This window comes from Pinus tabuliformis, chromosome 1_2 (genome assembly GCF_031772625.1).
Source record: "Pinus tabuliformis cultivar Carrire ecotype Pingquan chromosome 1_2, CPIR1, whole genome shotgun sequence".
In the NCBI taxonomy this organism is placed as follows: domain Eukaryota; kingdom Viridiplantae; phylum Streptophyta; class Pinopsida; order Pinales; family Pinaceae; genus Pinus; species Pinus tabuliformis.
Genome location: NC_142298.1, coordinates 1,111,799,123 through 1,111,825,391, shown reverse-complemented (window position 1 = coordinate 1,111,825,391; position 26,269 = coordinate 1,111,799,123). Strand labels below are relative to the sequence as shown.

General features: G+C 34.8%; 1 protein-coding gene across 1 annotated transcript; it reads left to right on the top strand.

The window, feature by feature from the left end:
- Positions 1 to 1,050: 1,050 nt before the first annotated feature.
- LOC149210041 (flavonol synthase/flavanone 3-hydroxylase-like) lies at positions 1,051 to 2,371 on the top strand. The gene is made up of 3 exons (XM_089394346.1): positions 1,051 to 1,555; positions 1,692 to 2,019; positions 2,111 to 2,371. Exons 1-3 carry the CDS (start codon positions 1,083 to 1,085, stop codon positions 2,354 to 2,356), a joined length of 1,047 nt encoding a protein of 348 aa, XP_089250472.1. The 5' UTR covers positions 1,051 to 1,082; the 3' UTR covers positions 2,357 to 2,371.
- The last annotated feature ends 23,898 nt before the right edge of the window (positions 2,372 to 26,269 follow it).

Here is a 26,269-nt window from a genome sequence, read left to right as displayed (position 1 = left end):
AAAAATGGCAAATGAGGATTTTTATTCAACAAGTTCATTATGATCCAGACATGGTTCACTCGTCAAATCCGGAGATTGCATTAAAAAAGATATGTAAAACTGAATTGTAGAAAAAGGTAATTTCTTATATCATTGTTTCTTTAGTATTTAGTATGCAATATCATTCGAGAGCCACTATAAAAAGGTAATTTCTTATATCATTGTTTCTTTAGTATTTAGTATGCATTATCATTCGAGAGCCACTATAAATTTGATTACTCATATAAAAACTTTTGAATTAAACATGATGAAGCACTTACAGTGAAGAGTGATCTGATGCTTTTGAATTAAACGTGATTAAGCACTAAGTTAAATTTAAGGCATGGTTAAATTTAAGCCGTATAATAATAATAACTCTATTTTTAATTTTGTCTGCCAACTAAATTTTATAGTACATAACATATATATATATATATACATTTTGTTATGTATATATGATTATTATTATTATTTCTCACTTATTTTACTCATTTCTAATAATAATAAAAAAATGAAAAGTGTAGTTTATATTCGTTGAATGTGTGTTTAATGTTCATTTGAAAAGTGTGTCTAATGTTCATTTTTTGGGACGCCCTTCACTCCTTTAAAAATCAAAGACACTCCTCTTGTGTATTCTTCCATATTTTGACAAAACGTGAGACCCGTGGGTATGTATGTCACTGGATAGTGAACTAGTAAGTCTAAAGATACACATCTGCGGTGGTTTTCGCTGAAAATGCGTTAAAAAGTAACTCATTTTGCTGCCTACATCCTCTCACACGGTGCTGCCTACTTGGTTTCGCATTTATGTAGAGCTTCAGGTGCATTGAAGTGTGAGCCACTACCAATTTGACTTCAATTCAGCCGTTCCGTGGTTTCGTAATTCACCGCACACACCCACCGGCCCTACTCACGCCCATCTCAACGACGACGTGGTTCTCTGTACATTACACGCTTTAACCCAACTACTGTCACATGCTCCATCTATTTATACACGGCCAGACTAACTTTTGCACACCACCGTGTAGAGTACTGTGCTGTTTGTCTGATCGTATTCTCAATTAATGGCTCCCGCCAGAGTACAGGCCGTCGCTCAAAGTGGTTTCCAATCGATTCCTTCCGAGTTCGTTCGGCCCGTTTACGAGAGACCTGCTCGCGAAACTTTTGACGAATTCGAGATACCGCTCATAGACTTGTCATCGTTACAAGTCGATGAACTTCGTGAGAAAACGGTGGCAGAAATTGGAAGAGCGAGCCAGGAGTGGGGGATTTTCCAAGTTGTAAACCATGGAATACCCGACGAATTGGTCCAACGCTTGCAGGCTGCTGGCAGAGAGTTCTTCGATCTCCCGGTGGAGGAAAAGGAGCCGTACGCCAATCTTGACGGCGTTACGGATGACCGATTTGAGGGGTATGGCACGCAGCTGAAATGCACGAGCGATGGGAGGCAGGGTTGGTCTGATTTCTATTTTCATATGGTGTGGCCTCCATCTCTCATAGATTTCAACAACTGGCCCAAGCACCCACCCTTTTATAGGTATAACGCCCTACGTACTATTTTATTCTACATTTCTGTTTATGATCTCTGTCTCTCTAGACTCTCTCTCTATATATATATATATATATATATATATATATATATATATATATATATATTGCATTTTGATGTGCAGAGAGGTGACTGAGGAATATGGAAGGCAAGTGTTGGGAGTGGTAGATAAGCTGCTGTCAGCCTTCTCAATAAATCTTGGGTTGGAAGAATCCACGGTGAGAAACGGTCTGGGAGGTGAGAATTTGGAAATGGAGTTGAAGATCAACTATTACCCAGCGTGCCCTCAACCAGATATGGCGCTGGGAGTGCTGCCTCATACCGACATGTCTGCTTTAACTGTGCTGAAGCCCAACGATGTGCCGGGGCTCCAGATCTTGAGGAACAACGAGTGGGTGACTGCCAAGCACGTTCCTGACACGCTTATCATACACATCGGTGACCAACTACAGGTAACTAAGTTTGCTTAAACTAATTTCTAATAACAGATAAAGAGTTAGTTTTTTAAAAATTGAAAGTGGTGTGTATTATTATTTTGGGCAGACGTTGAGCAACGGGAGGTACAAGAGCGTATTGCACAGGACGTTGGTGAGCAAAGATAAAGTGAGGATGTCGTGGCCGGTGTTTTGTATTCCTCCTCTTGATTTGGTGGTGGGCCCACTTAATCAGTTGATCGATGAAAATCACCCCCCGCTGTTCGATGCGATGACGTACAGGGAATTCAAGCAACGCAAGAAAACGAAGGCAATGAAGCAGCAATCATCTAAGGAATGCCAACTTACTCTTTAAAATGGACTTTGACGTTAGTGTTTGGTCATTAGCGTCTGTTCACCTTCTTGTGGCAACATTAAGTTTTTCAAATAGAATTCGATGTGGCTGTAGCATTCGCTGATGTAATAAAGTTGTGATGGTCACGTACGCTGTATCCAAGGGTGACTAGCTGTTGAAGTGTTTGTCTTTTTAGGAAAAAATATATAACTGTAATTTCAATATCCCGTATTGCATAGTTACCAAGTTCATTCGAATTCGATTCGATACGAAAAAAATTTGATTGCTTAAAATTTAATACGGAAAAAATTGGAGAGTAGACATCTATAAATATTTAAATATATTGTTTCTCTAATATTTTGAAATTTTAAAATATACAAATGTCTCTTATTTTCTAATAGCATTAATCTAATCAAATCAAATTCTTTACTGTAACAATTAACAACAATAATAAACTTTAAATATTATAATTTAATATTTACTCAAATTTTCTTGTATTTAAATTTAATGAATATATAACACATTTTTGTTATATTAAGTGTCTTAAATAATCTATTTATCATTTTCCTTAACTCTTCATATTAACAACCTTACTTGAAAAAAAAAATACTTCCTAAAATCTCATCAATTAAAAAACCAACTATTAACCACTTATACAGCTTGAGTGGGCCTAATGGTTAAGAGCATGTGTTTCCTCCTAAGAGGTCACAGGTTCAAAACCAGAGGGGGGTAGAGTATGTATGCCTTCATAGACTTAGCAGTCAAATCACTGCATGGAGGTGGGTCCTTTGTCCCACAAATAAGGGGGTCTCATACACCAATTTGGTGTCTGGCTTGGCTGTGACCTTAAAAATGGATATTATTATTATTATTATTATTATTAACAACCTTGCTAAAAAACACATAATTCCTAAAATCTCATCAATTAAAAAGCGAACCAGCTTTACCATTCATTAAGACTTATATTAACGTGTCATCTCACAAGTCTTAGAAAGTTAGAGATTAAAAAACCAACCAATAACAACCTTGCTAAAAAATATACTTCCTAAAATCTCATCGATGAATGGTAGATGAAATTTACCATTCATTAAGGCTTAACCTGCCATCACACCGCTCTTGGAAAGTTGCTCTGATGTCCATCAAATCTAAGTTCGTTAATGGAAAGTTGAATCTGATCTTAACGGTTAGTTGTATGCAGTTTTATGGATGCGATTTTGACAGTTCGTTGTATGCAGTTTTATGGAGGTGAAAGGGTTTTTGAAGAGCAGATGGGGGACCTGGAAAACTGTTGTTCGCCGTTATCTCCTGTAAACTGAATCGGCTGTGGAAAAGGGTTTTTCAGGAGCAGAGGGGCGACGTGGAAAACTCTGTAAACTGAATTGGCTGTGCGGAAAACTGTTGTGCGGAAAATTGTTATGCTCTCTTGTAAACCGAGCATGACGTACCGAACTTCGAATTAACGAATTAATTCGCAAACCGAACCGAACTGCCGTATTTTCGAATTCTTTTCATCAATTCTACCGAATTTGGTAACTATGGTGTATTGTTGTCATAAGCGCTGTTTTTTTTCATAGTCTTTCACAATTTTAAATGGAAATACTTGTTCAGCTCTTAGTCTTAAGAGTTGAGTTCAGCGTCTTAGTAGGTGAAATTAACAATATGCTTATTAAAAAATAAATTATAGGGGTAAATTTTTACAATTGAAATTATTATTATTATTTAATTTTAAAGTTATGGTTAAGCTACATATCAAATTGGTATATGAAACTGTCTTGTTTATGGGATAGGAGACTCACTTCCCACATACATATTCTATTCTCTAGTTATGAACTCGTAACTTTTTAGGAGGAAACACATGCTCTTAACTGATAAAAGAATACTTCAATGAAGTAAATATGTAAAAGATCCTAAAACTTATATTCTAAAGAGTAACTTTTTGAATTAAACCTGATTAAGCACTAAGTTAAATTTAAAGCATGGTTAAATTTAAGCCGTATAATAATAATAACCCTATTTTTAATTAGATATCATTTTTGGGATTCAACTGAAGAAGTGGGATTGAAACTAGTGAAATGTGGAGAACGAATCACATAGCATCAATCATCACTTCCGGGGCTTGCACCCGGTAACCAGGACTTCCCAGGAGGTCACCCATCCCAGAACTCCTCTGGCTCAACCGCGCTTAACTGTGGAGTTTTCCCCACAATCAAGCCCACTTAGCTTGCTACCCCATTTGCAAAACCTTAGCAAGTATTGTGCCTCATGAACCATTCAAGTAGAGATCCCTTGACTCTTTTTGAATTTAAGTATGGGGGATTTACGCAGTGCATTATATTAGATATCATTTTTGGGATTCAACTGCGTTAAGTAAGTCATTCAAACGTATGTCCATTTCCATGAGAGGTAGTCGTAACTGACTAATTTCTCATGATTTTTGAATAGTTCACTTAGCACTCATTGCATCGGGTGATGCTCACAGGGGTGAAGAAGTGGGATTGAAACTAGTGAAATGTGGAGAACGAATCATTGATTATTATTATTATTTCTCACTTATTTTACTCATTTCTAATAATAAAAAAAATGAAAAGTGTAGTTTATATTCGTTGAATGTGTGTTTAATGTTCATTTGAAAAGTGTGTTTAATGTTCATTTTTTGGGACGCCCTTCACTCCGTTAAAAATCAAGATACTCCTCTGGTGTATTCTTCCATATTTTGACAAAACGTGAGACCCGTGGGTATGTATGTCACTGGATAGTGAACACAAACAAGTAACCTTATCAAACCCTGTTAATCTCATTACCCGCACATATGTTGTTGAAATTCGAAAAGTTAATGAAGAATTAAGTAAATAGGAATATAGACACATTTAAGGTGAATTAGCTGAAAATAGACATCTGCGGTGGTTTTAGCTGAAAATGCAACCAATAAATGGGTTAAAACTTGAAGTATTTCGCAATCATGCCAAAAGAGCTAGAGAGCTTCCAGTGATTGAAAGTTGGAATCGGTTGTTGAATCACAATTGGCTTGCACTTTTAAATTATTCTTAACATTCTTGTTCTCGGACTGCTAGCCGTTTTTAATTACCAATGTTTCTCCCCCGACGAAAAATATCAGTCGGCTATTCTATTGATGTGAATCAAAAAATGAAAGAAGGTTAAACCAAATAGACCATGAAATCATCATTGGTCATCGTATTTGAGAATTCATTCCCCAAGTTCATCTTATACGTAACATATTTCATTGCATAAAATCATCTTACACGTAAACACATTATATATTCCATATAATATTCTTACACGTACATAGAAGTAAAATAAGCAGCACGGGGAATTTGATTCTTCTGTCAGAAGATTCTACAAGTAGAGAATTATGATTGATCTAAACGAAAACGTAGATAGAAGAAAAGTTAGAAAACGTACGTATCTAAGAGCAAACGTAGATAGAAAAAAACTTAGTATCTAAAAGCAAACGCAGATAGAAGAAAACTTAGTATAATATAGAAGGCTCAGTGACCCTGACCGCAATGGCTCCCCCATGAAGCAAAATTGTCACGCTGGAGGGGGTTCATCGTGCCCTATTCCTGGGCTATGACCCGCTGGAAATCTCAGCTCCATCCTTATTTGTTGTCGTATTATCCTCGTAGTCTTTATGAGGGAAAGTGTGCTTTGCCTTCTTAACAATTTCATGACCAGCTCTTGCCAACTTCTTGTTCCCAGCAACCTCGTTGCCAAGAACAACGCCCTCATTCACGTTGCGGTTCACACTCAGGAGACTGCGGTTATTTAATACCACAGCGTTATATGAGTGGATAAACCGAGCGTCGCTCCATGAAAAGGAGTCAACAAAAAGCAAGAGCAAAAGTATAACAGCAACAGTTCGGGCCTTCATTTTTGAATGAACACCGAGAATCTACCACCTTGCAAGTGTTCGATGTACTACAGAGATTCCTCAAAAGAGAATCCACGATCGGATCATCAAAGAGAAGAAATGCGCTTATGTCGAATTGGCTGAGGTCTTAACGGTCATTTATATAGATATGTCTCCCATAGTTTTGCATTAACATAAACATAGATGCTTCCGAATATACCCTGTTCTAAATTCTTGTTCTGAATGATATGAACCATTTGTCATACATCTTTTGCTGTTCATTCGTAAATTGTCATATCAGCTTTACTGCGACATTCGGTGTCTGTCATCGAGATCGGATCTATAGCATAATAAACTGCATTTTATAATATCTTTTTTTGAAATATGTACAGTTGGTACATTGGCATCTACAGTACAGTACGTTTATGACAACATAGTGTTTCGTATCTGTACGTCCGATTTGAAGGATCTGTATTTACAAGTAACATGTTTTTTTCCGAAGGTGGTAAAACCTATCAACTCAGGTGTCAAACCAACAGTGAGGACAGCCATCTCTGGCTGCTATCCGCGAATGCTGGGTTTGACTCATCACTGTTAAATAGGAAAACCACGCCACCTGGCATAACCCTGCTGGTGGTCCGTAATCGGGAGCAGGCTCTCACTCCTGCCAGATGCCTCTGGGTCTTGGGCCGTTAACCTGTTTCCTTACGTAGGAAGACGAGCTCTTAGCCAAGCAGAAGCAGTTTTACGGCATACTCCAGGCCGATTTACAAGTAACATGTTGCCAACTCGAGTTAGTCGCATAGAGTTGCATTAACATAGATATTTCTCCCATATATTTGCATTAACATAGATATTTCTCCTCTAGATTTGCGTTAACATAAAGCAAAGATGCTTCGGAAAATACCCTGTCATGTTGTGCCTTCATGATCTGTATCTGTACGTGCTATTGGAAGGATCTGTATTTACAAGTAACATGCTGCCAGCTGGAATTACTCGCATACAGTTTCATTAACAGAGTCTTTTCTCCCATATATTTGGGTTAAGCATAAGCATATCTAGATAGGTATTTCTCCCTTACATTTGCGTTAACATAAAGCTTAGATGCTTCGGAAGAGTCACTGCCCTGTTGTAATACAAACAAGTAATAATTTCAGTGGTAAATCAACGATTTGATCCACTTGCCATACATCTTTTGTGGTTCCTTTGTAAATTTCCACATCGGATTTATTGTGATCCTTCGGTCGTCCAGATCCTTTCCTAGCACAATAAATAGCATTTTACAGTATTCTTTTAAAAAATCATGTAAAATTGTGTTTATTGTAACCCTTCGGTCTCTGTCGTACAGATCCTCTCCATAGCATAATAATTAGCATCTTACAATCATTTTTAAGAAATCATGTAAAGTTGTGTAGCTTGGTATCTACAGTTTCGGTACATTTATGACAACATACGTGCTTTTGGAAGGATCTTTATTTACAAGTAACATGCAGCTGACTGGCGAGTCTAAGTTCTACGGTTCACATTAAAACCTTTTATCTTCGACAGTCACTTATTTTAGGTACGGACTCCCAAGGCTAAGGAATCTTGCACGGCCGTTCACGGTAACTCTTTTTTAATGGTTAAAGATACAGTTGAAGCAGTGGTCGTTGTCTTTGATGATTCCTCTCTGACAAAAGGCACTTCTGATTAGCCTTACAGATTCGTTTGTCCACATAGGGACTAGTGCAACTAATTGATTGCTTTATGAAATATTAGTTAAAGCTCTGTCGGTAACGACCATTAACAGATTATTTATTTATTTGTTTGATTAGTATTTTTTATATTTATTAAATGAAATGAATGTGGTTGATTATGTTTGATTTTGGTTATATATTTTTCATTATATTTAATTTTTTTAAATTATTGATTATGGTTAATTATAGTAAACTCTCACGTTTTCACAAATTGTTTTATGAATGTTATAATTTTAAATGATCGAATGATGGATATTGATTCTTTCATATTTGTACGAGGAGATTTTTTTAGGAGTTGTTGTTATAGATTAACATACCATAATGCATCATTTTTTTTTCAAATATCATGATTTTAGTTTTCTTGCTATTAATAGTCATATCCATCAAGGAGTAAAAATCATAGAGGCTTTTGAATTGCTTTCCAAAATCATAGTGGCTTCTTATGGAAACAACAATATCATTACCATATAGAAAAGAAGTTATCACCATACCACCAAGCTTGACCCAACAACTCTTCTAGCTTATAAATTTATATGCCAAAAGTGGTATGTGATAAGGGACACCCTTGCTTGACTATAATATTTCATTTAATTTCCTTCCGCCAACCCTCAATTGTCATAAGATTCTAAATAACATTCTCATACATATTTGTCATAATAACCCTCAACTCAAAAGGAACTATTATTTCTTCTAGCCTCTTCCATAGCTTTCTTCTAGGGATAATATTTTTTTGTCAAAATCTTTTCTAACGTAGAAAAATCATAGTGAGAGATATGCTTTATTATTTTAGCATTCCATTCTAAGTATCTTAAGAGTAACAAGATGCTCCATGGTTGAATAATGCCTCATAAACCTAGCTTCAAATTGAGCTCTTTTACCATGGATTTCAAAACAAAGGATAATCTTTCTCCAAAATAATATTTTACAACGTGGCTAAAGTGTGTCTAATCACGATGTTGTTGTAATCAAAGGGGATTCTTTTATCCAAACTATTCAAGATAGGCACAATAGGGATTTGCACCCAAGGATTAATGAAGCCTTGCTTCACTACTAAATTAAAGATCTTGTGTATGTGTGGGATGAGGATAGGTCTCTTTATTTTAAATTTAATAGCTTCCAAGACTTCAATGTTATTAAATTCCCCATTAGATAGCTACTTAACTCAAAAATAAATGTCTTCCAAGGAAAATATGTCATCATTTATAAAGGAATTCAAAATAGTGTCCATGGAGTTAGGGGATACCTAAAGGTTTATAAGGTAAATATTTTAGTAAAAGCTCTTGATTTCTACTTATATAGTATAGTTTATTTCTTCTAACAAGATATTTACATTTGTTGACCTTATCAAGATTTAAGATTTCATTAGGAGCATCCATAATATGTTTCCTCCAAAATTTACTAAGGTTAAAATTAGAGAATTATAATAGTAGTTCTTGCTTTCTATATATATAATATCCTTTCATTCCCTTAATAATATCTTTCTATATATTTATCTTATAAAGTTTTAAGGCTTTTTAGAGAGCCTCTCTACTAATTCCCTAATAGTTTTCCTACCAGATTTTGTAGGGTTGGACAAAATAAGTACTCTAGCTTTCTACATATATGGTCTCTCTTTTCCTCTAATAAGCACTTTGTGTGTATTTATCTTATCAATTTTTAACGGTTTGATAGTAGCAACGCTAATTCTAAGGTTAGAATTAGAGAGGTGCAATAAATTATCTTGCTTCCTACTTATATCAATTCTATTATTATGATCATATTAAGGACTCGTATTTCCATTATTGTTCTTATATAGAAAAGAGGGTTGTAGAAAAACTATAATAGATATTTTTAATATTAGTTTTATAAGATAAGATGTGTAAATACTTACTTAAGTCCTTTAAAAATAGATCCATTTTACTTTTTTCAAAAGGTAGGTGCCTTTGACTCTCACAATTCTCATGCATATGCTTGTTTTTCATGGCCAATTTTAGAGTTAACGTTAAATGTATATGTGGCTCATAGTCATTTGAAAATGTCATATTTTACAATTTGTCTGGAAAGCCATGACATTACTTCCAAAACCATAAATACAATGCATTTACCTGGATTTTGGCTACTTAAGTATGCCATTGTAAATTATAGGATCTTTAGAACTATAGAGTTTGAATTTTTTTTTAGGTCTTCTCATTTTTTTTAATCCACAAGTTAAATAAGGGAACCCAAGTAGCCAAAGAGGATTAATTCTTCCATAATTACTTAGAAGAATAGGTTGGTTAGATATGATTCTAGCATTAAAGTCTCCTAAGAAGAGGATATTACCTTCATTACTTAGATTGTGAACATCCTCCTTTAAATTGTTATAAGGGAAATTCTTTTCTAGATTGTTTTTCTTATAAAGGCTAAAATTGATAGGTGATAAATAAAAAATCTCCTTATACTAAATGTACCTATTGAAGGGGTCTATGTTATGAAGCCTAGTGTGAGGCGACATTATTTTTATATAAGTTATTTCTCCAATCCCTCTACTAGAGGATTTCTTGTTCCAACTTAACCACAAAATGATTAAAATAATCATCCTCCTAACTTTCATGTAAAAAAATAAAGAGTAAAATATATTTTTATTTTTATTAAAATTAACATTTATGTGTGTGTTCACATCGAAAATACTCTTATATTTATTTCCTATATGAAGAATGTGAAGATTGATGTACTTGAGGCATTATTCATACTAAAAAATACCTCAAAGTTCCTTATGTAAGAGGATAACAACATTTCCCAATCAGTTGAATTAAACTTAATTGACAAAACTAAAATATGTATTACATAGATTAGAAAAAAATCAAAATATGTCTATAATGTTAGAGAATAGGAAAAATATTTTAACTTAGCTTTTATATTTTATAATTTATTTTTGTCCATTAGAACAATATAGAACAATATGGTTTAATTGCAAATGAAATACTAATTTTATACCATATAAATTATCTTTTTGAATGCATAAATAAATTGAATATTTACTAACAACTCAAATTTATAAATTAATAGTGTGTATACACATTGGATTGTTTTATCACCTACACACATACCTGAATTTTTTGAGAAGTTTATTTTTCTCCTAATCAAGTTCAAAGATTTTTTATTTTTCATGTTTAATTACACGTGTTTACCTTCTGGAAATCGCCTCCTTATTTTTCATTTGACTGTCTGGGTTGCTTTTTGAATAATTCTTTACTTTTACAATTTAGGTTTTGAAGTTTGATCTATTGAATTGCTAATTAATCCATGAAAGGCCTAGTCGTTAATGGATAGTTTGAGTCTGCCCTTTTTTATGTTAAAGCATCAGATTAGGTACTTTTGCTTCTGAATTGCAAAGTGTCATTAGTATGAGGAGAATTTAGGGTTTCTCAAAAGATCACCTGTGGTTGGAAGTTTGTTTTTTCTCCAAAGTGATTATTGATTATTTATTTCTATAAGACAACATAACAAGTTTCTTATAGTGTTTTGCAACTCATTACGTCAAATTGAAATTATACCATGTGTATGTTGAAGGAATAATTCATTTATTGTTTGTTTAGGTATGCAAGAAGTTGTTAAGATAAAATTTTGTTTCTTATAGCTTAGATATTGAGGAAGTTAGGTTGCATTTCTTGAAGAAGAGACAAGAATTGTGTATTCTGCATTCTCTTTGATTTTTGTCTTAATAATGATTCATTGATTCTTGTATATTTGAAAATTTAATGAAACTCTTCCCTTATCCTAGTTACAATTTATTGAAAAGAAAATGTTACAATTTCATGTTCGATTGCATTAGTTTTTACATCAAGTCATAATTCCATCAGTTTCACGTCCATTTCCTTCCAGTAAGTAACAAATCTTAAAATCAATGCTAATAAAATCAATCTAGAATTTTTTGTTATTTCAGGGCTCTTTTCCACCTACATTAGATCAAGTTGTAGGGCTTTGTAATATGGAAGTGAGTTAACTTTCCAAATATGAAAACAAGCATTAGCATCTTGTAATAGGAGTAACGACATTTACTGCAATTTGGCTTTCGGAAGCTCCCCTTACAAAGGATTCGAGCACGAGATCATATCGGAACGAGTGGAGTGATCGACCCCACTTCATTGGTTACGGTACAGTGATTTACACATATTAATAATGGTGTTGAAAGGTACTTGGAATTCACTTGGAAGTAAACATCAGATTAATCATGTTGAGGAGATTTCAGGGGGGTTGATCTTTGTTACTTCGCCCTTGCATGTATGCCTAATTGTGAATGTCCCCCCAGGTTAAATTGCTTTATGTGGTAATCTTAGAGACCATAATATTATGGCTATTGCCCGAGGTGACGATGGAGTGGAAGTCTCTATTGTACCTGTAACAAACATTGACTAGACTCACTTCAACCTTTTTGGAGGGTATTCTTCATTCGAGATGGCATAAATGAAGATTACTTGCACCAAATTGTGTACATAAAGTAGGTTATTAGCATAACTAGTTCCACCCGCACTATCATTGGCTAATTTTCACATTGATCTCTATGATGTTTGATTTCATCACCAACTAGTGATTTCACTATGAAAAGCTTGTTTTCATGGTTTGATTCCTTATATTTACTACCACATGTTATTTGTTTTTTTTACTTTTTATAGACCTTAGGTGTGGATTTTGATTTTCAATTATTAATTTATTGATAATAAATTGATCTAAGTTGAATATAATGGTAATAATGCTAGAAGTTACTGATAAATAATCCACTTTTAACAAGAACCCTAATCCCCTCCCTGATGTTGTAAAGATCGATCCTCCTTATATGGCTATGTTGTCACTTTCCGGATTAACGACAGGTTTACTAGTGTGTTTGTTTTCAACTTATGTGATCCAAAATACCAAAACTATTGCACCTCAACTAAGTTCATCATCTCAAGATCACCAATCTCATGTTGACCCTTTACCTTTTTCACCTAACATGTCCTCTACTCCTTCATCTTCTTCGCTTCGTAAAAGCCTTGATGCTAGTAACCAGGTAACTAAGAAGAATAAGAAAGTGAAGAAGACAATGAAGAAGAAAGATAAGAAATATGTCAACCAACCAACCATGGTTGTAGGTAATGGTAATGTTGAGGAAACTTCAAATATGAATCACAAGCTTAGATACCCTTGCAAGGTTGGTAAGCAAGACCAATTCCTTATTGATTGCCTTGGTATTCTTGAGGTCTTGGAAGTATGGTAAAGAAATTATTATCAACTTATTGTTGATCCATCGATCAATCATTGTGAGGGTCATGGGAAAAAAGGTAAAGTTAGGTTTCCTTTTAGGTTATGAAAATGTATTCATCGTAGTCACCTTTTCCCTCATATGGACGAAGCCTCAAAATTGTTGGAAAAAATTATTGTTTCACCTCAAAAACTTCCAACATGTTATCGTAAAATTTCTCTCAACCTATCATCAGTGGACAAAGTAATTTATCTACTTCCAAGTACAATAAATCCCTCTCTTCCATTTGAGAGTGAAACATATATCACTCAAGTTGATGAACCATTGGTTGGTCAAGTGGTCAACTCGATACCATCTTCTATTGATCCCATTCACCTTTTAGAGAGTGAATTTAATATTGCTCGGGTTCTTCTACACATGGGGGTATTTCACCTGTTTCCATTGATCCTCCTCCAAGTCATGAGGCTATTTCTTTTTATTGGAATATACTGATACAACCTTGTCTTCCTTCTTCTACCCCTTTCCAAATCATTCTGAAAGAGTATTGTAAGAATGTATGGTACACAAATGTAGATGAAGGTGCTTTGGTCATTATTTTATCCTCATGTGATTGGAAAGGTTTGGGTTCCCCTCAGCTTGGGCTTGTTACACAGAATATTTTTGATTTTAACAGGACCATTAGCAATCACTTAGGGATCCTTCCTAAGTTACCTATAATTTACTCTCGAAGGTCAAATTGTATGTATTGATCTTATGGTAGTCCAAGGCCACTTGGATTTCAATTTTCTCCTGGAGCGAGACTATGTTGATGCTATGAAAGTTATCTTATTGACACTCTTTTATGCGATGTATTTTCCTCACAATAGAAAAATTGTGACTATTGACCAGATTTCGTTTGTTGATCTTGATTTGACTACCAGTCATCCAACAGCCCTCAATGTTCCTTATATGCAAGTGGTATCCACCCTGCGATGGGCTAATTATGTGGCCACTAGTCCAATGTTTTCAGTTACCAATGAGAGCGAGCCTCTCACTATTTGCTCGAATTCTTATGACTTCGATCCGCTATTTGACATAAGGAACCTTATGGGGGAATGTGAAATGGGTTTTCTTACCCCATTTGATTCTCTCCACATGTATTACTTCCAGAGAGTTATTCTTCCTTCTGATGACGATCTCCTGGAGGCCATGGTTGGGAGGTATCCCCTGGCATCTATTTATTCAAAATGGAATACATGAAACAACCCTTGAGGATAGTTCTTTTACTTTGTCAAACTCATTAAAAGATAAGACAAATACCCTGAGGATAGTTTTTTTACTGTATCAACCTCGTTAAAAAATGAAATAAATGTCTTTGAGAAAATTTCTTTTATTGTGTCAACCTTGTTAAAAAATGAAACAAATACTTGTGACGATGGTTCTTCTACTATATCAACCTTGTTAAAAATAAAACAAGTGCCTGAGAGGATGCTTTTGTTATTATGCCAGCCTCGTTTAAAAGTTGAGGCAAGTGACTGCGAGGATGGTTCTTTTTTTATGTCAACCTCTCTAAAATACGAAACAAACTCTGAGCATAGTTCTATTTCAAGCTTGTTAAAAAATGAAACAAGCCCCTTTTTAAACCGAGCATTTTATGTGATTTTATCAATAAACCTTTATTTCATATGCTTGTACCATTTACTTAAGAAAATAAAACAAGTCTTAGGGGGCATGTGCCTCTCCATGGGTACATCATAATTATGTTTTGTGTGCAACAAATTATTTTTTGAGCATATTTTTACAATTTCCTATTACTTTTCCCATTTATCTTGCATTACATTTGATTATTAATGCATTCACATTTGTAAACATCTATAATAAATTCAAAACAATACTCATTCATATATTGTACAAGATAGACTAAAATATAAGTAGCAGTTTTCATTAAGTAAAATGTCTATAAAAGGTGTGTTTTTGCAAAAATGTCATACAACGACATGAGGACCCATGTCCTTTATTGTCTGAACATGCTCATACAACATCAAAAAGGAAAATCTAACCCTAAGACTAGTAGCTACACACGATGATCATCGTAGAAGACAACAGCACGAGCTACTCATTTTAGTAAGCGACTAATAGGTCCAAGAACCCACATAGGGTGCCTTTGATAGCGGAGAGGCAAGTGATAAATCCTGACATCCGAGATGTCTAGGGTCAACCTCTCAAGGTTGTGCTCCATCTCAGTCAGTGCCTATGCTCCATCTAGGTTCTACACTATGAGAGCTATTGGCTGCTCACCATGCCTATTAAACCTATGTAGACCTACTGGTCTCACTAGGCCCACATCTACATGATCATTTCACATAATTATTTTCGGATGCCAGAAAAAATAAAAAATTCAAAAATCAAAAAATAACCGAAGCGTGAAATTTTTACCTAGGTCACCCCACTACATCTTAGCTAGCAGTGGCATATCTAGATCACAAGTGTAATCCATGCCTACATATGGAAAATATTCAATCATGATCATTTTATTTTCCATCCATTCAAAGAAATCATGATTATATCGTATCGTTTGGCCTTCACCACCTCTGTGGCGTGCCATTAGTGTGACCCACTTCAGCATGTGAGGGTCTTGAGGTACTCCTCTCTCTTTGGCTATCTATGGAGCGAGAAGGGGGTCACCTCTTGAGAAAATGAGATGAGAAAGACACCATACCAAAAATTCTAGAGTGTTATGAGGACAAATCCCTCTCACGGACAAGAGCAATCTCCATAGACTTCTAAGAACCCTAGTAACAAACACACAATAATTGCAGCTACGTTTCTCTAAGTTTCAATCATTTGGAAGAAATAGGATGAAAGATGCCTCAAGTCCATCAAATATATTTATCACGTGCTCATTGATTCTCCAAATGTCCTCTTGTTACTCCCAACAACTTCTCTGCAATGTTCTAAAAGAGATCTGTAAATATAGAGACAAACAAGAGATCAAAGCATACATCATATAATCAAATAGATAAATGAATCAATTAACTAATTATACATATGAATTGATGAATAATGCAACCAAAAATCATATAGGTTATCAAGGAATCCTACAAATTAAATTGATATAGATGTAACTGAGAAATAACAATTGCTTATATTCATAAAAGTAGGGAAAAGCCTTACCACCATGTAGCCATTATTTAGCAAGCCCTTTCTACAATCTCCAACCCTCTCCCTTGCAGGACACTCCTTCCAACCTAATCTCCACAACATAAACCTAATTCTAGCAATCTTCCCTCAAACATCAGACCTGTAATGGATTTATAGGCTATGGATGAGAAGTTATGGATCCATTCTCCAAGGGATGAGATCCACTATTAGTGGGATAGAGGTTCCACAAAGGAAGGGGAGTTACTCCATGATGGGAGGGATCAACACTAAATAGGCACTCATTCAAAGCTTGTTGGTTGGGATAGATGCTACCAATCATGCTTCTAGACTTTACTTTTTATTTTTATGTACTTCAAGTCATGTCAGGTCATAGTGGAAGACAACGTGTACTTCAGCAGAGATAATAATGGTTTTCCTTGTGTATGCACAAGAAGTGACTAGGAAACTGCAAACATAGCGAAAATCAAGTTTTTGCACTAGAGGATCTAGAAATTCCACTTTATTTGGGATGGTTTAATTTCAAAATCTATAGGGTAATGTTTGAGAACACATGCGTGGACAGGAAAAGATCCAAACCGATGTTCATTTACCTAATGCCATAAAATGATGTGTAACAGATTTCTCCCTAAAGCGCAAAGTCATAAGACATATTTTTATGACTGAAGTGGTTTATCATGTGAAGGTTTTGGTCAAATTACAAATTAAGTAATATAACACACACTCTTTGTTTGAATCATCTTCCTGAACTAGGACCATACTAATGGTGGTATCACACGTTGCTAAGTATAAAAAATAATCTCGGTGATAATCGGGAGGATGAAACAATGTTGTATGGGTCAACTCATATTCAAGTGTATGAAAAGATTTTTGAGCAACTTCATCCAAAATAAATGGGATTCCCTTTTTCAAAATTCGAGTAAAAACCTTAGTGAACCCAGCATAGTTCTGGGTAAATTGACGTAGAAAGTTTTCTTTCCCTTACAAAATTTGGATTTGGCGAATATTGCAATGAGGAGGTAAATTAAAGATAGCCTCAACCTTCAATGGATCAACACAAATGACTTCCTTTGAGACAAGAAGCCCTAGAAATCAACCTGATTGCACATAGAAAACAAACTTATGTGGATTCAAGTGAATATTATAATAGCAACATCTAATGAAAATTGTTGTCAAATACATTGGGTGGTCTTCCCATCTTAGTGAATGAGCTGGCAAGTCATCCAAATATGGTTTCGCAATATTCTTGATATAATGAACTACATAAGACATAGCCCGTTGAAAAGTTGCACTTGCATTCTTTAGACTGAATGGGATTTTTCGATAGGAAAAAGTCCCCCATGTGAAAATGAATGTGGTTTTATGTTGATTACCTAGGAGTATGTTGATTTGATTGTAGCCAGAAAATCTCTCCATAAATGAAAATATTTCATTTTTGGCACATTTGTCGATGAATTGATCGATATAGGGAGTAGGATAATTGTATTTTGGACAATCCTTATTGATGTCTCTATAGTCAACACATAATCTAACGGTTCCTCGTTTCTTATTGACAGACACGTTATTGGATACCCAATCAATTTAGGGAACCGGGTACATAAAATCTACTTTGAGGAGCTCTGTGACCTCAACTTTAATTGTTGTAGATTTTCTTAGATGCACCAGAAGTAATAATTATCTGATAATCTTGGCATCTGGGTAAGTCTTCATTCGATGTATTATAATGGCTGGATCAGTTCCTGGCAATTCCTCATAAGAATGGGAAAAAATGTCGCATAATTCTTGAAATAAGGCCTTATCTGTTCGAATGTCTTCAATTGAGCATGAGGCACCTATGTGAATATTTTCAACAATCCTTGTTTTAACTGAGATGTCAATTTCAATGTTCCTAAATATATTCCCCAAATTTCTTTCGTATCCGTATTGAAATATTAAAATGGGCGATTATGTACTATTTACTATAGTAGATGAAAACATATGTAAAAAATACTTCTCAATTTTGTGAGGGATAGGTAGAAATGATGAATGATGACGGCGATCATTCCATGGAATTTCATCCAAATTCATGACCTTTGTGATACTTTTGTTAGTTGGAAACATATTATCGAAAGGACCACAGAGTGAAACCGGTTCTAACCAAAGAAAAGGAGAATAATATTCATTTATCGTATCCACTCGATCAACATCTGTAGAAACTAAGTCAAAAAAAATTGTACTTCCTGATAAGCCAATTCAAAAGGGTTCAAAGGCATCTCACTTCCATAAGAGGATAACTCAAACTCTAAGGCACTATCCATGGATTAAGAGATTGTATAGTTCTTGATGTAATCATGTTTACCTCGGAAAACTTAGAAGGAAAATTTATCGGAGGCATCACAAAGGTTCCCATCAATGATGAGTCTTTGAGTAAACCAACACCAATATCTTCATAAGGAGAATTTTTTTTCCGACAAAAGGTATGCTAGCCACAGAGTAAGGGTCTAAAGTGCAGTAAGGAAACTGGTCTACTTTGACAATTTTTACCTTATAAGGAAATTGTCTCATTTGAAACAATGATGATACCACTACTCACATAACATAGCTCCAATTTCGACCAAGAGAAATGTTGTAATCTCGCTGACCATCCACAACTTCAACTTTGATTACAACTGCTTTTCCCACTAGCTCTATGAGAAAATTGTTTAGAATCCCATATGGATGAAAACCTCTTCCACCAAAGGCTTTTAGAGTGGTAGGTGATTGATTAATGGTTGGAGAACCTAAATATTTCAACAAGAAATAGACCTAATGGACATAGAAGCTCCTTAATCAACAACTATACGAAATACTCGTCTAGTTTTAACAAAAACTGGAATTTGGATTGCCAGTTGATGAGGGAGTCTCGGGATATGACTCTCATGATCAAAGATAATTAAATTAGAATCCTACAGGTCGATATCTCCTATGGCTAACAATAAAATCTTTCTTTGTGTCCGGCATGTTTTCAATACATCTAGAGCTAACATTGCGGAAGGCGACATAGCCAGGTCTTCAATAATGTTGTATTTTTCGGCAGCTCTAGCATGTCGGTTAAAATTTGATTTCCAAAGCACACCTTTGGGAGACGTTCATATCATCATATCAAGATTTTTCTTCCCAATCTATAATGGTACAAAAGGAGAAGGAGGAATTGAATTAAAAGGTTGGCCAGACTAACTAGCTCCATTTCCATTTTCAAAAGGATGATTGGATCCATAATATTTGGATCTCATAGCTACTAGAACTTATTGTGAAGACATCATTAGGATATATTGTGATGTGGAAGAGGAATATGTGTTATGAGAAACTATTTTTTTGTCTTTAGGTGGAAATATATCCTTCAAAACAATGCGAGTTGGAGAACCTTTAATGAATTTAGAAACCTCTACTCGATGTGGGCATTCCTTCATATAGTGGTCCTCATTTCAAATAAGGCAAGGATATTGAAGTTTTCATTTTTCATCAGTAGGCTCAATTTTAGCAGGTTTCTCCTTTGAAGGAGCATTTTGTTTCAATTTACCTTTCCCCTTCTTCTTATTCCTGGTTGATTTCGTCTTGCCAATAGATGATTCTATAACGTTGATCTCGGAAATAGTTTATAGAGGAAGGATTTCAGATGGTGTATCTTGTATGGCCAAAGTCTGAGTATTTTTATATTTTTTATTTTTCCCCTTAAATTGCTAGATAACAGAACCTATAATACCATTAATGGAATTAGATCCTCATCTTGTAGGAGATGTAATAATGGGTTCACCTGTAGGGCGAGGTAAATTTAGGATTTTTTTTTAAGAAAGTGCTAGATTGAGTGTAGACCAAGTCTAAGTACTCAGCATGAGAAATTAATTGCTCTTCCCTGATGACACCTCCCTTGGAAGTGTCTTCCATGATAACAAGAAGAAGAGAATTTGTAAACCATTGAAATAAAATTTGATATGGAATGAAAACCTTGACTAAGAGATGTCTACATCTCGATTTATGGATATGATCAGAGATGTGAGTCGACTTAGATTGTTTTAAATAAGTAAATAGTTTGGTACCAGTATCATAATGAACTAGTTGCTGAAAATGGGTTAAAAATGTTGTTTCCACGAAGTTAAAGTTATGGAGAAAAGCCTAGGCAAATGGATAAAAATATCCATAAAAGTTGGACGCCACTAATGGAATCCATATCGTGAAAGAGGGTATTAAATACCTATTGCAAATATCAACAGGAGGCAATTGATCCATGGCAAGAACCTCGACTCAGGGGTCAATTGGAAGAGTCAGTTCTAGGTTGGGTGGTGGTGCTCAGTTTTCCAAGTGGTGTTCTCTCTTCTAGTCTAGTTGGATTCACTTTCATGGGATATAATGTATGTGTACTCCCCACTTTTTATGTTGTGGAATTGTTCAGATCAGAGGTATAGATGTTTGTGTTATAATTATCATGAAAATGATTGAATTCTTATGCATGTGACCCTTATTGCATCCAAGTGTAGAGTTAGTAAGGGAAGCATAGTAGGTAGTTGGTAATACTTGGGTCAAGGAGCTATCAGACACATGTTTCTCATGGTAGAACCTGCATGCACAAGTGGAATTTCCTGTACTAACTTTTCTTATGAATGGATGTGTGAGATATCTATTGAAACTAAATTTGATCACCATTAATTTTAGTGAAGGAACATAGTAAACCTCTAACTTTACGAGATATCTATGTTTTAAATTGGAAGATATTTATGCATGAGATAGTGATACATATAGAAGAGTTATGGTGTAATGCTTCAAATTGTATAGTTTATGGTTCAGGTTGTCCATGACATGCATTATATGTCATAGGAATTGCATCCAGTGAGGCTACTTTAGTTAATTATGCATGTTTAATAAAGGTTAGGTTAGTAACACTTTTGACTATGCTTACAGGACTATGATCATGACACATGGCCATGCTAGCTACAATACACATAAGATAATGGTATATTAATGCTTGTGTGGAATAATCAAAGAATTTTATGGGTTGCATGACATGATTAGTTCTTTTCTCCAAATTATAAATTATGCTTGAGGGTTGATTTGATATATAAGTCTTATAAATGAATCCAAAGGTCCACATCATTGATCTAGTAAAGAATAGAAGGAAGATCGAGTATTAGGGTTCCTTACTTTGATGTTGTTCATTTGTTAAGAATAGGAGTATGGTTGCATTAATAATATTTTTTCATGTAATGATAGAATAATATTACTTGTGACGACCATTAAATCTTGACCTTATCCAAGAAAATTTTTTAAAGGATGAGAGCCTAGTAAGAAATTCTCAAATTAGGCTCAGGGGGTGTATTACAAATGGCATCGGAGCTTTAAGTTCAAACATTTCAGCATATGGACCAATCCACACCTAGCAGATATGATGGGTTGTAGATTCTATTCCAATGAGTTTTATAGTAATGTCTTAACGCATTAAAACTCATAATCGTTGTAATTAAATGCTAAAATAATTTGTTGGAGGGGCATGGTGAAGCAATAACATCTCTCTCTTTCTCTCTCTCTCTATATATCTATATATATGTATTGGGGTTGTGCAAAATGATGGATTTTGGTATGGCTAAAGGTTGATATTTTAGTAAGAAGTGAAATCTTTATTGCTTCTCAAGCATGTAGCTAATTTTGTTTTCAAATTGCGTAAAGGAATTAATTAAAAACTGAAGAAGTTCATCCCTTTGACCAAACTTTCATCCCATCTAAGTACACAACACCACAAGTCGAGTAAGTGCATGAGGGACCAAGACAAAAAATGTCATTTGTGCTCCACATGTCATATAAGCTTCTTGTTTAATACGAAATACTGCATTAACTATTAGAATTGATTCTAATAAATTCATGTCTATTGAGATGGATGGATACGGGTTAGGGAAAATACTCGAGTTAGTGAAACCACTAATATCATAACGTACAACCAACTTTGTCCTAACAAGAAATTGTAATCCACAGTTGACATTAAACCTGTTTATATGAACATAAGAATAAAGTAGTTAGTTATGTAAATAAAGTGGTTGGTGGATCAACAAAAGTAACATTGCACCATATTCGATCGGCCCAACCGATTCATCTCCTATGAAAAGGAGATCAAATTGGTATGCGGATGGGGAGGTATGTAAGAGGCACTCCATTTCTCTAAAAAGGGTGGGTTTTTCGATGGAATCATATCAAATATATTGTCTAGGCCTCAACACTACCCGAGCACACACAAAAAAACCAACACATAGCCAAGAGAGTAGGATCATAGCTCCATTCCAAAAACCAAGAGAACATCAAAACTTTTGATAGTTCAAGTCATTACCTCTTCAGTGGCGGTTGCAGATCTGTTGGCCTTTGAAAGTGCAAACAATTTGATGATTTCTCAACTAGAAATTATTAAATTAGATAGTTTGGATCAATCCATAATCCTTCTCTCTCAATGTAATTACGTCATATGTGTCGATGACAAGTGGACCTTCTCTCTAAACATAATTACCTCACATGCATCGATGGAAAGCGGAGTCTGTGAGTGAATACATGATACGAATGTTTAGAGGGTGTGCCCCAACACAATCTCTGGCACTGGTTTTTGCAAGGCTTACTTCTCAGAGTCAATGAAGAGGAAGGTGTCTTTTTTTTTTTGTTTTAAATTAAAAAAAAACAACACCTTTAAAGAACAACATCATTCTCTTATTCTGGAGAAAATCATCGTGTTTTCGTTGCAATCCAATGCCGCTTTTCTATCCATTGCTCTAGAAGTGGGTCAGGTGTGGTGGCCTGGTGAGTTGCCATTTCCGAAATAATTATGGCTGCCGAAATTATCTAGTGATGCAAGTAGTGGGATAATGCTTATCCCTACATTCCTGTGGATAGTGTTTATCCTTAGCATCAAAATATTATCATTACCATTGGTAGTTCTCATTATATAACCATACAATGTGCCGAGCAAAGATCAATAAGAGTTGAGTTAGATGAGGGAATGGCGAGATAGTCAGACACATCATATTGTTGAGAAATTGAGTGCACCCAGGACAATGGGGAAGGAACATACCTGCTTCAATGTAAATTACGAGGCATAGATTTTTCATGGGTGTCCAGGGACCTCGACTGAGTCCCACTCTCAGACAGAAAGTAGTATGTACCTTTATTAGGGTTTTAGTTGCAAAGGTGATCTGCACGCTAATCAATAGGAAGCAAAACCACCGATCAAACAATCACATCTTAGCCTGAAGAAAGCGTAAGATCAGGAACAAAGGATGCTCTCACAGTCAATACCTCTGACCTCCACATGCACATTTTTTTTTATTTGAAACATAATGTGAGGTGTAACTGTGTATTAAATCTATTTGTATCGATACAAGCCAGGACGACATTGATACATCATCACTTAAGGCATCTTCTACTAGGTTGGGGATCCTGTATTGGTTGCCATATGGCAGAATAAAGAAGTCATTATTGTTGGAGCTCTCATTGAAAGAGGAATTATTCCCCAGTTATTTACATTTTCCATGAACGCTCTGATGTAGAGATTTTTGCAGTCTCAGAACATTGTGGCCCATATTTCTGTTGCAACATTTTCACTCCAAATTTTGATAACTTGCATTGGATTAGACAAGCTAGGATTCGGTCTGCTAGGGGCACCATTCATACTGAGCTTGTCTTGGTGGTTTATAGTGATTTATACATCCTTATATGTATATATATTGTACAACTCATCTTGCAACAACACATGGATTGGCATTAGTCACGAGGCCTTCACAGGATGGTGGTCCTACTTCATGAAAAACGCAACCTCTGCTTTTATGCTTATGTACACCCCTTGTAGATGGAGTATCTAAACTATGCCAAACATTGTAAAATATTATCTCAATTATGTGAGGAATTTTCACGTAGTCGCTTCGATTGTTTGACGAGATGTGTTGAGTGTTGTTTTGAGATTTTACAGCTTGGAAATATGCTACATTCAAGGATGGGTTCTTATATATGGATTTCTGCCCAAACCAGAGGTTGCTCTAGATTCTCTTCCTATTTGGAACAGGCGACATTTTGTCGGATTTACAAGGATAGCAATACTATTAAATAATGATAAAGATGTTAACAATAAATAGATAAGTGCGGATGGGTTATCCGGAGAGCAATAAGAAAGTTAGTTTTTTTAATTGAGGATGTAACTGAAGACATTGTTGCTTGAAAGCTTGATGAACCTGGTAATACCCTCGAATCTCTTGCCGTAGGAGGTAAGGTTTGACATTTATTTATCAAATAATTGATATGTATTCTACCTCTTTTAATAACCTTAGGGATTTAATTATTAAACACAACCATTGAGACTCAAACTTCTTTTCTTTAAAAATATAAAAAAAAAAATAAAAATTAAAAAAAAAATCTTAGGTGGAATTTGATTATATCTATTAGTGTGATACAATGCAAAGGGAATAGTCTAATTTTATAAGAAGGATTACCTTTATTTGTGCTTAAACAGAGGGCATGAAAAAAACAAAATTAACATGCATGGAAACTTGCAAAATTCAGTGTGACTAACCAATGTTGCATGTAGATATTAATATGGCTTACATTCTAGAAAGGGATATGGAATGAACAATTTTTTTTCATGTTGATTAAGAAATATTGGATATTTTTTTTATCCAAATAAGTAGTATAGTTATTGGCAATATGCAGAATCCTATTCTAGCAGAACATTGATCCTTCATTTAACAACTTCAAGTCAAAATGGTTGACTCATGTAAATCCATATTCAACATGACAAAGTCAAAGTTGTTTATATACTTCCATTGTTGATTAATGTTCTGCAGATTCAAGGTCACAAGATTAAAGTGTCTCTCTTGATGCCCCATTAGGCTTGAAAATAATGAGTTATGGGTTGCAACATAATATTCTCTTGAATGTGTAAATATTAATTGCTCGCATATGCATGTGTTGTTAAATAACTAGTTTCAAGTTTGAAAATATAGGGACTACAAAATGGGGTGCTAATATGATGGTAGCTATAGCCTTTTGTATCCAGTCTTGTGCAGAAACCTAAAAATGCCATTCTTATCACAATTACTAAAGTGAATACATGGTTAGTAGAGAACTATGTAAAAGTATGAGTATTGGATTCAAAGTTTGATGAAATTTCGTGATATAGTCATCACATTATTCTACCCATATCAAAATCAATTATGAGTTATATGGTTTCTAATTAAGGAAATAAAGCTATGCTTAAAGGACCCTAAGAAAGGATGAGATATGAAAGACATGTCTTTGTATATAGTATGAGACTAGGTATCTTAATTCTTTTTTCAATTAATATTGATGTGTTGATCAGTGCACATGCAGGTAATGATGTAATTCACTTTGGATATGGTATGTCAATGGATGAATCATTTTAACAAGAAAATGCTCATGATACATAGTAATTAACGGAACAAAACCTTACCATGTTATTATGCATAGTTAATTAAACATTCATAGTTTGGAACCTACAGTTTTTTGTTAAGCAAAGAAATATCATAACTTAGATATGCCAGAGGCATAAAGTACATTCCAATCTAACCTAAAATAGGAATGAGATTGTGAAGTGTGTGCAAAAATACAAAACAACATACTGTATACATATTAAATAATACATCATACATTAATAACGATAGGATAGTAAGGTCAATGGGATTGACACCAAAAGTACCTCTAGTGCAAATACATAATTAGAGGTAAAAACAACTCCTGGTGCTTCTTGTTTGATAGTAGAAAGACAATATTAAGCTTATGAGCACATTCTCAAAAGATCACTCAAATTTCTAATATGACTTAGAATGGGCAAACTCAAACTCCACAACCTTAATGAACATAAACATCTAGATACGGATGGGGTTCAACGAATATCTCACCAAGAAGAATAATTAAGAAATATGCTTTGAAGAGAAGGATAGAAGATCTTGAAATTATACCTTTCGAGAAAACTGATGAGGGAATAATGATCAGTAGGT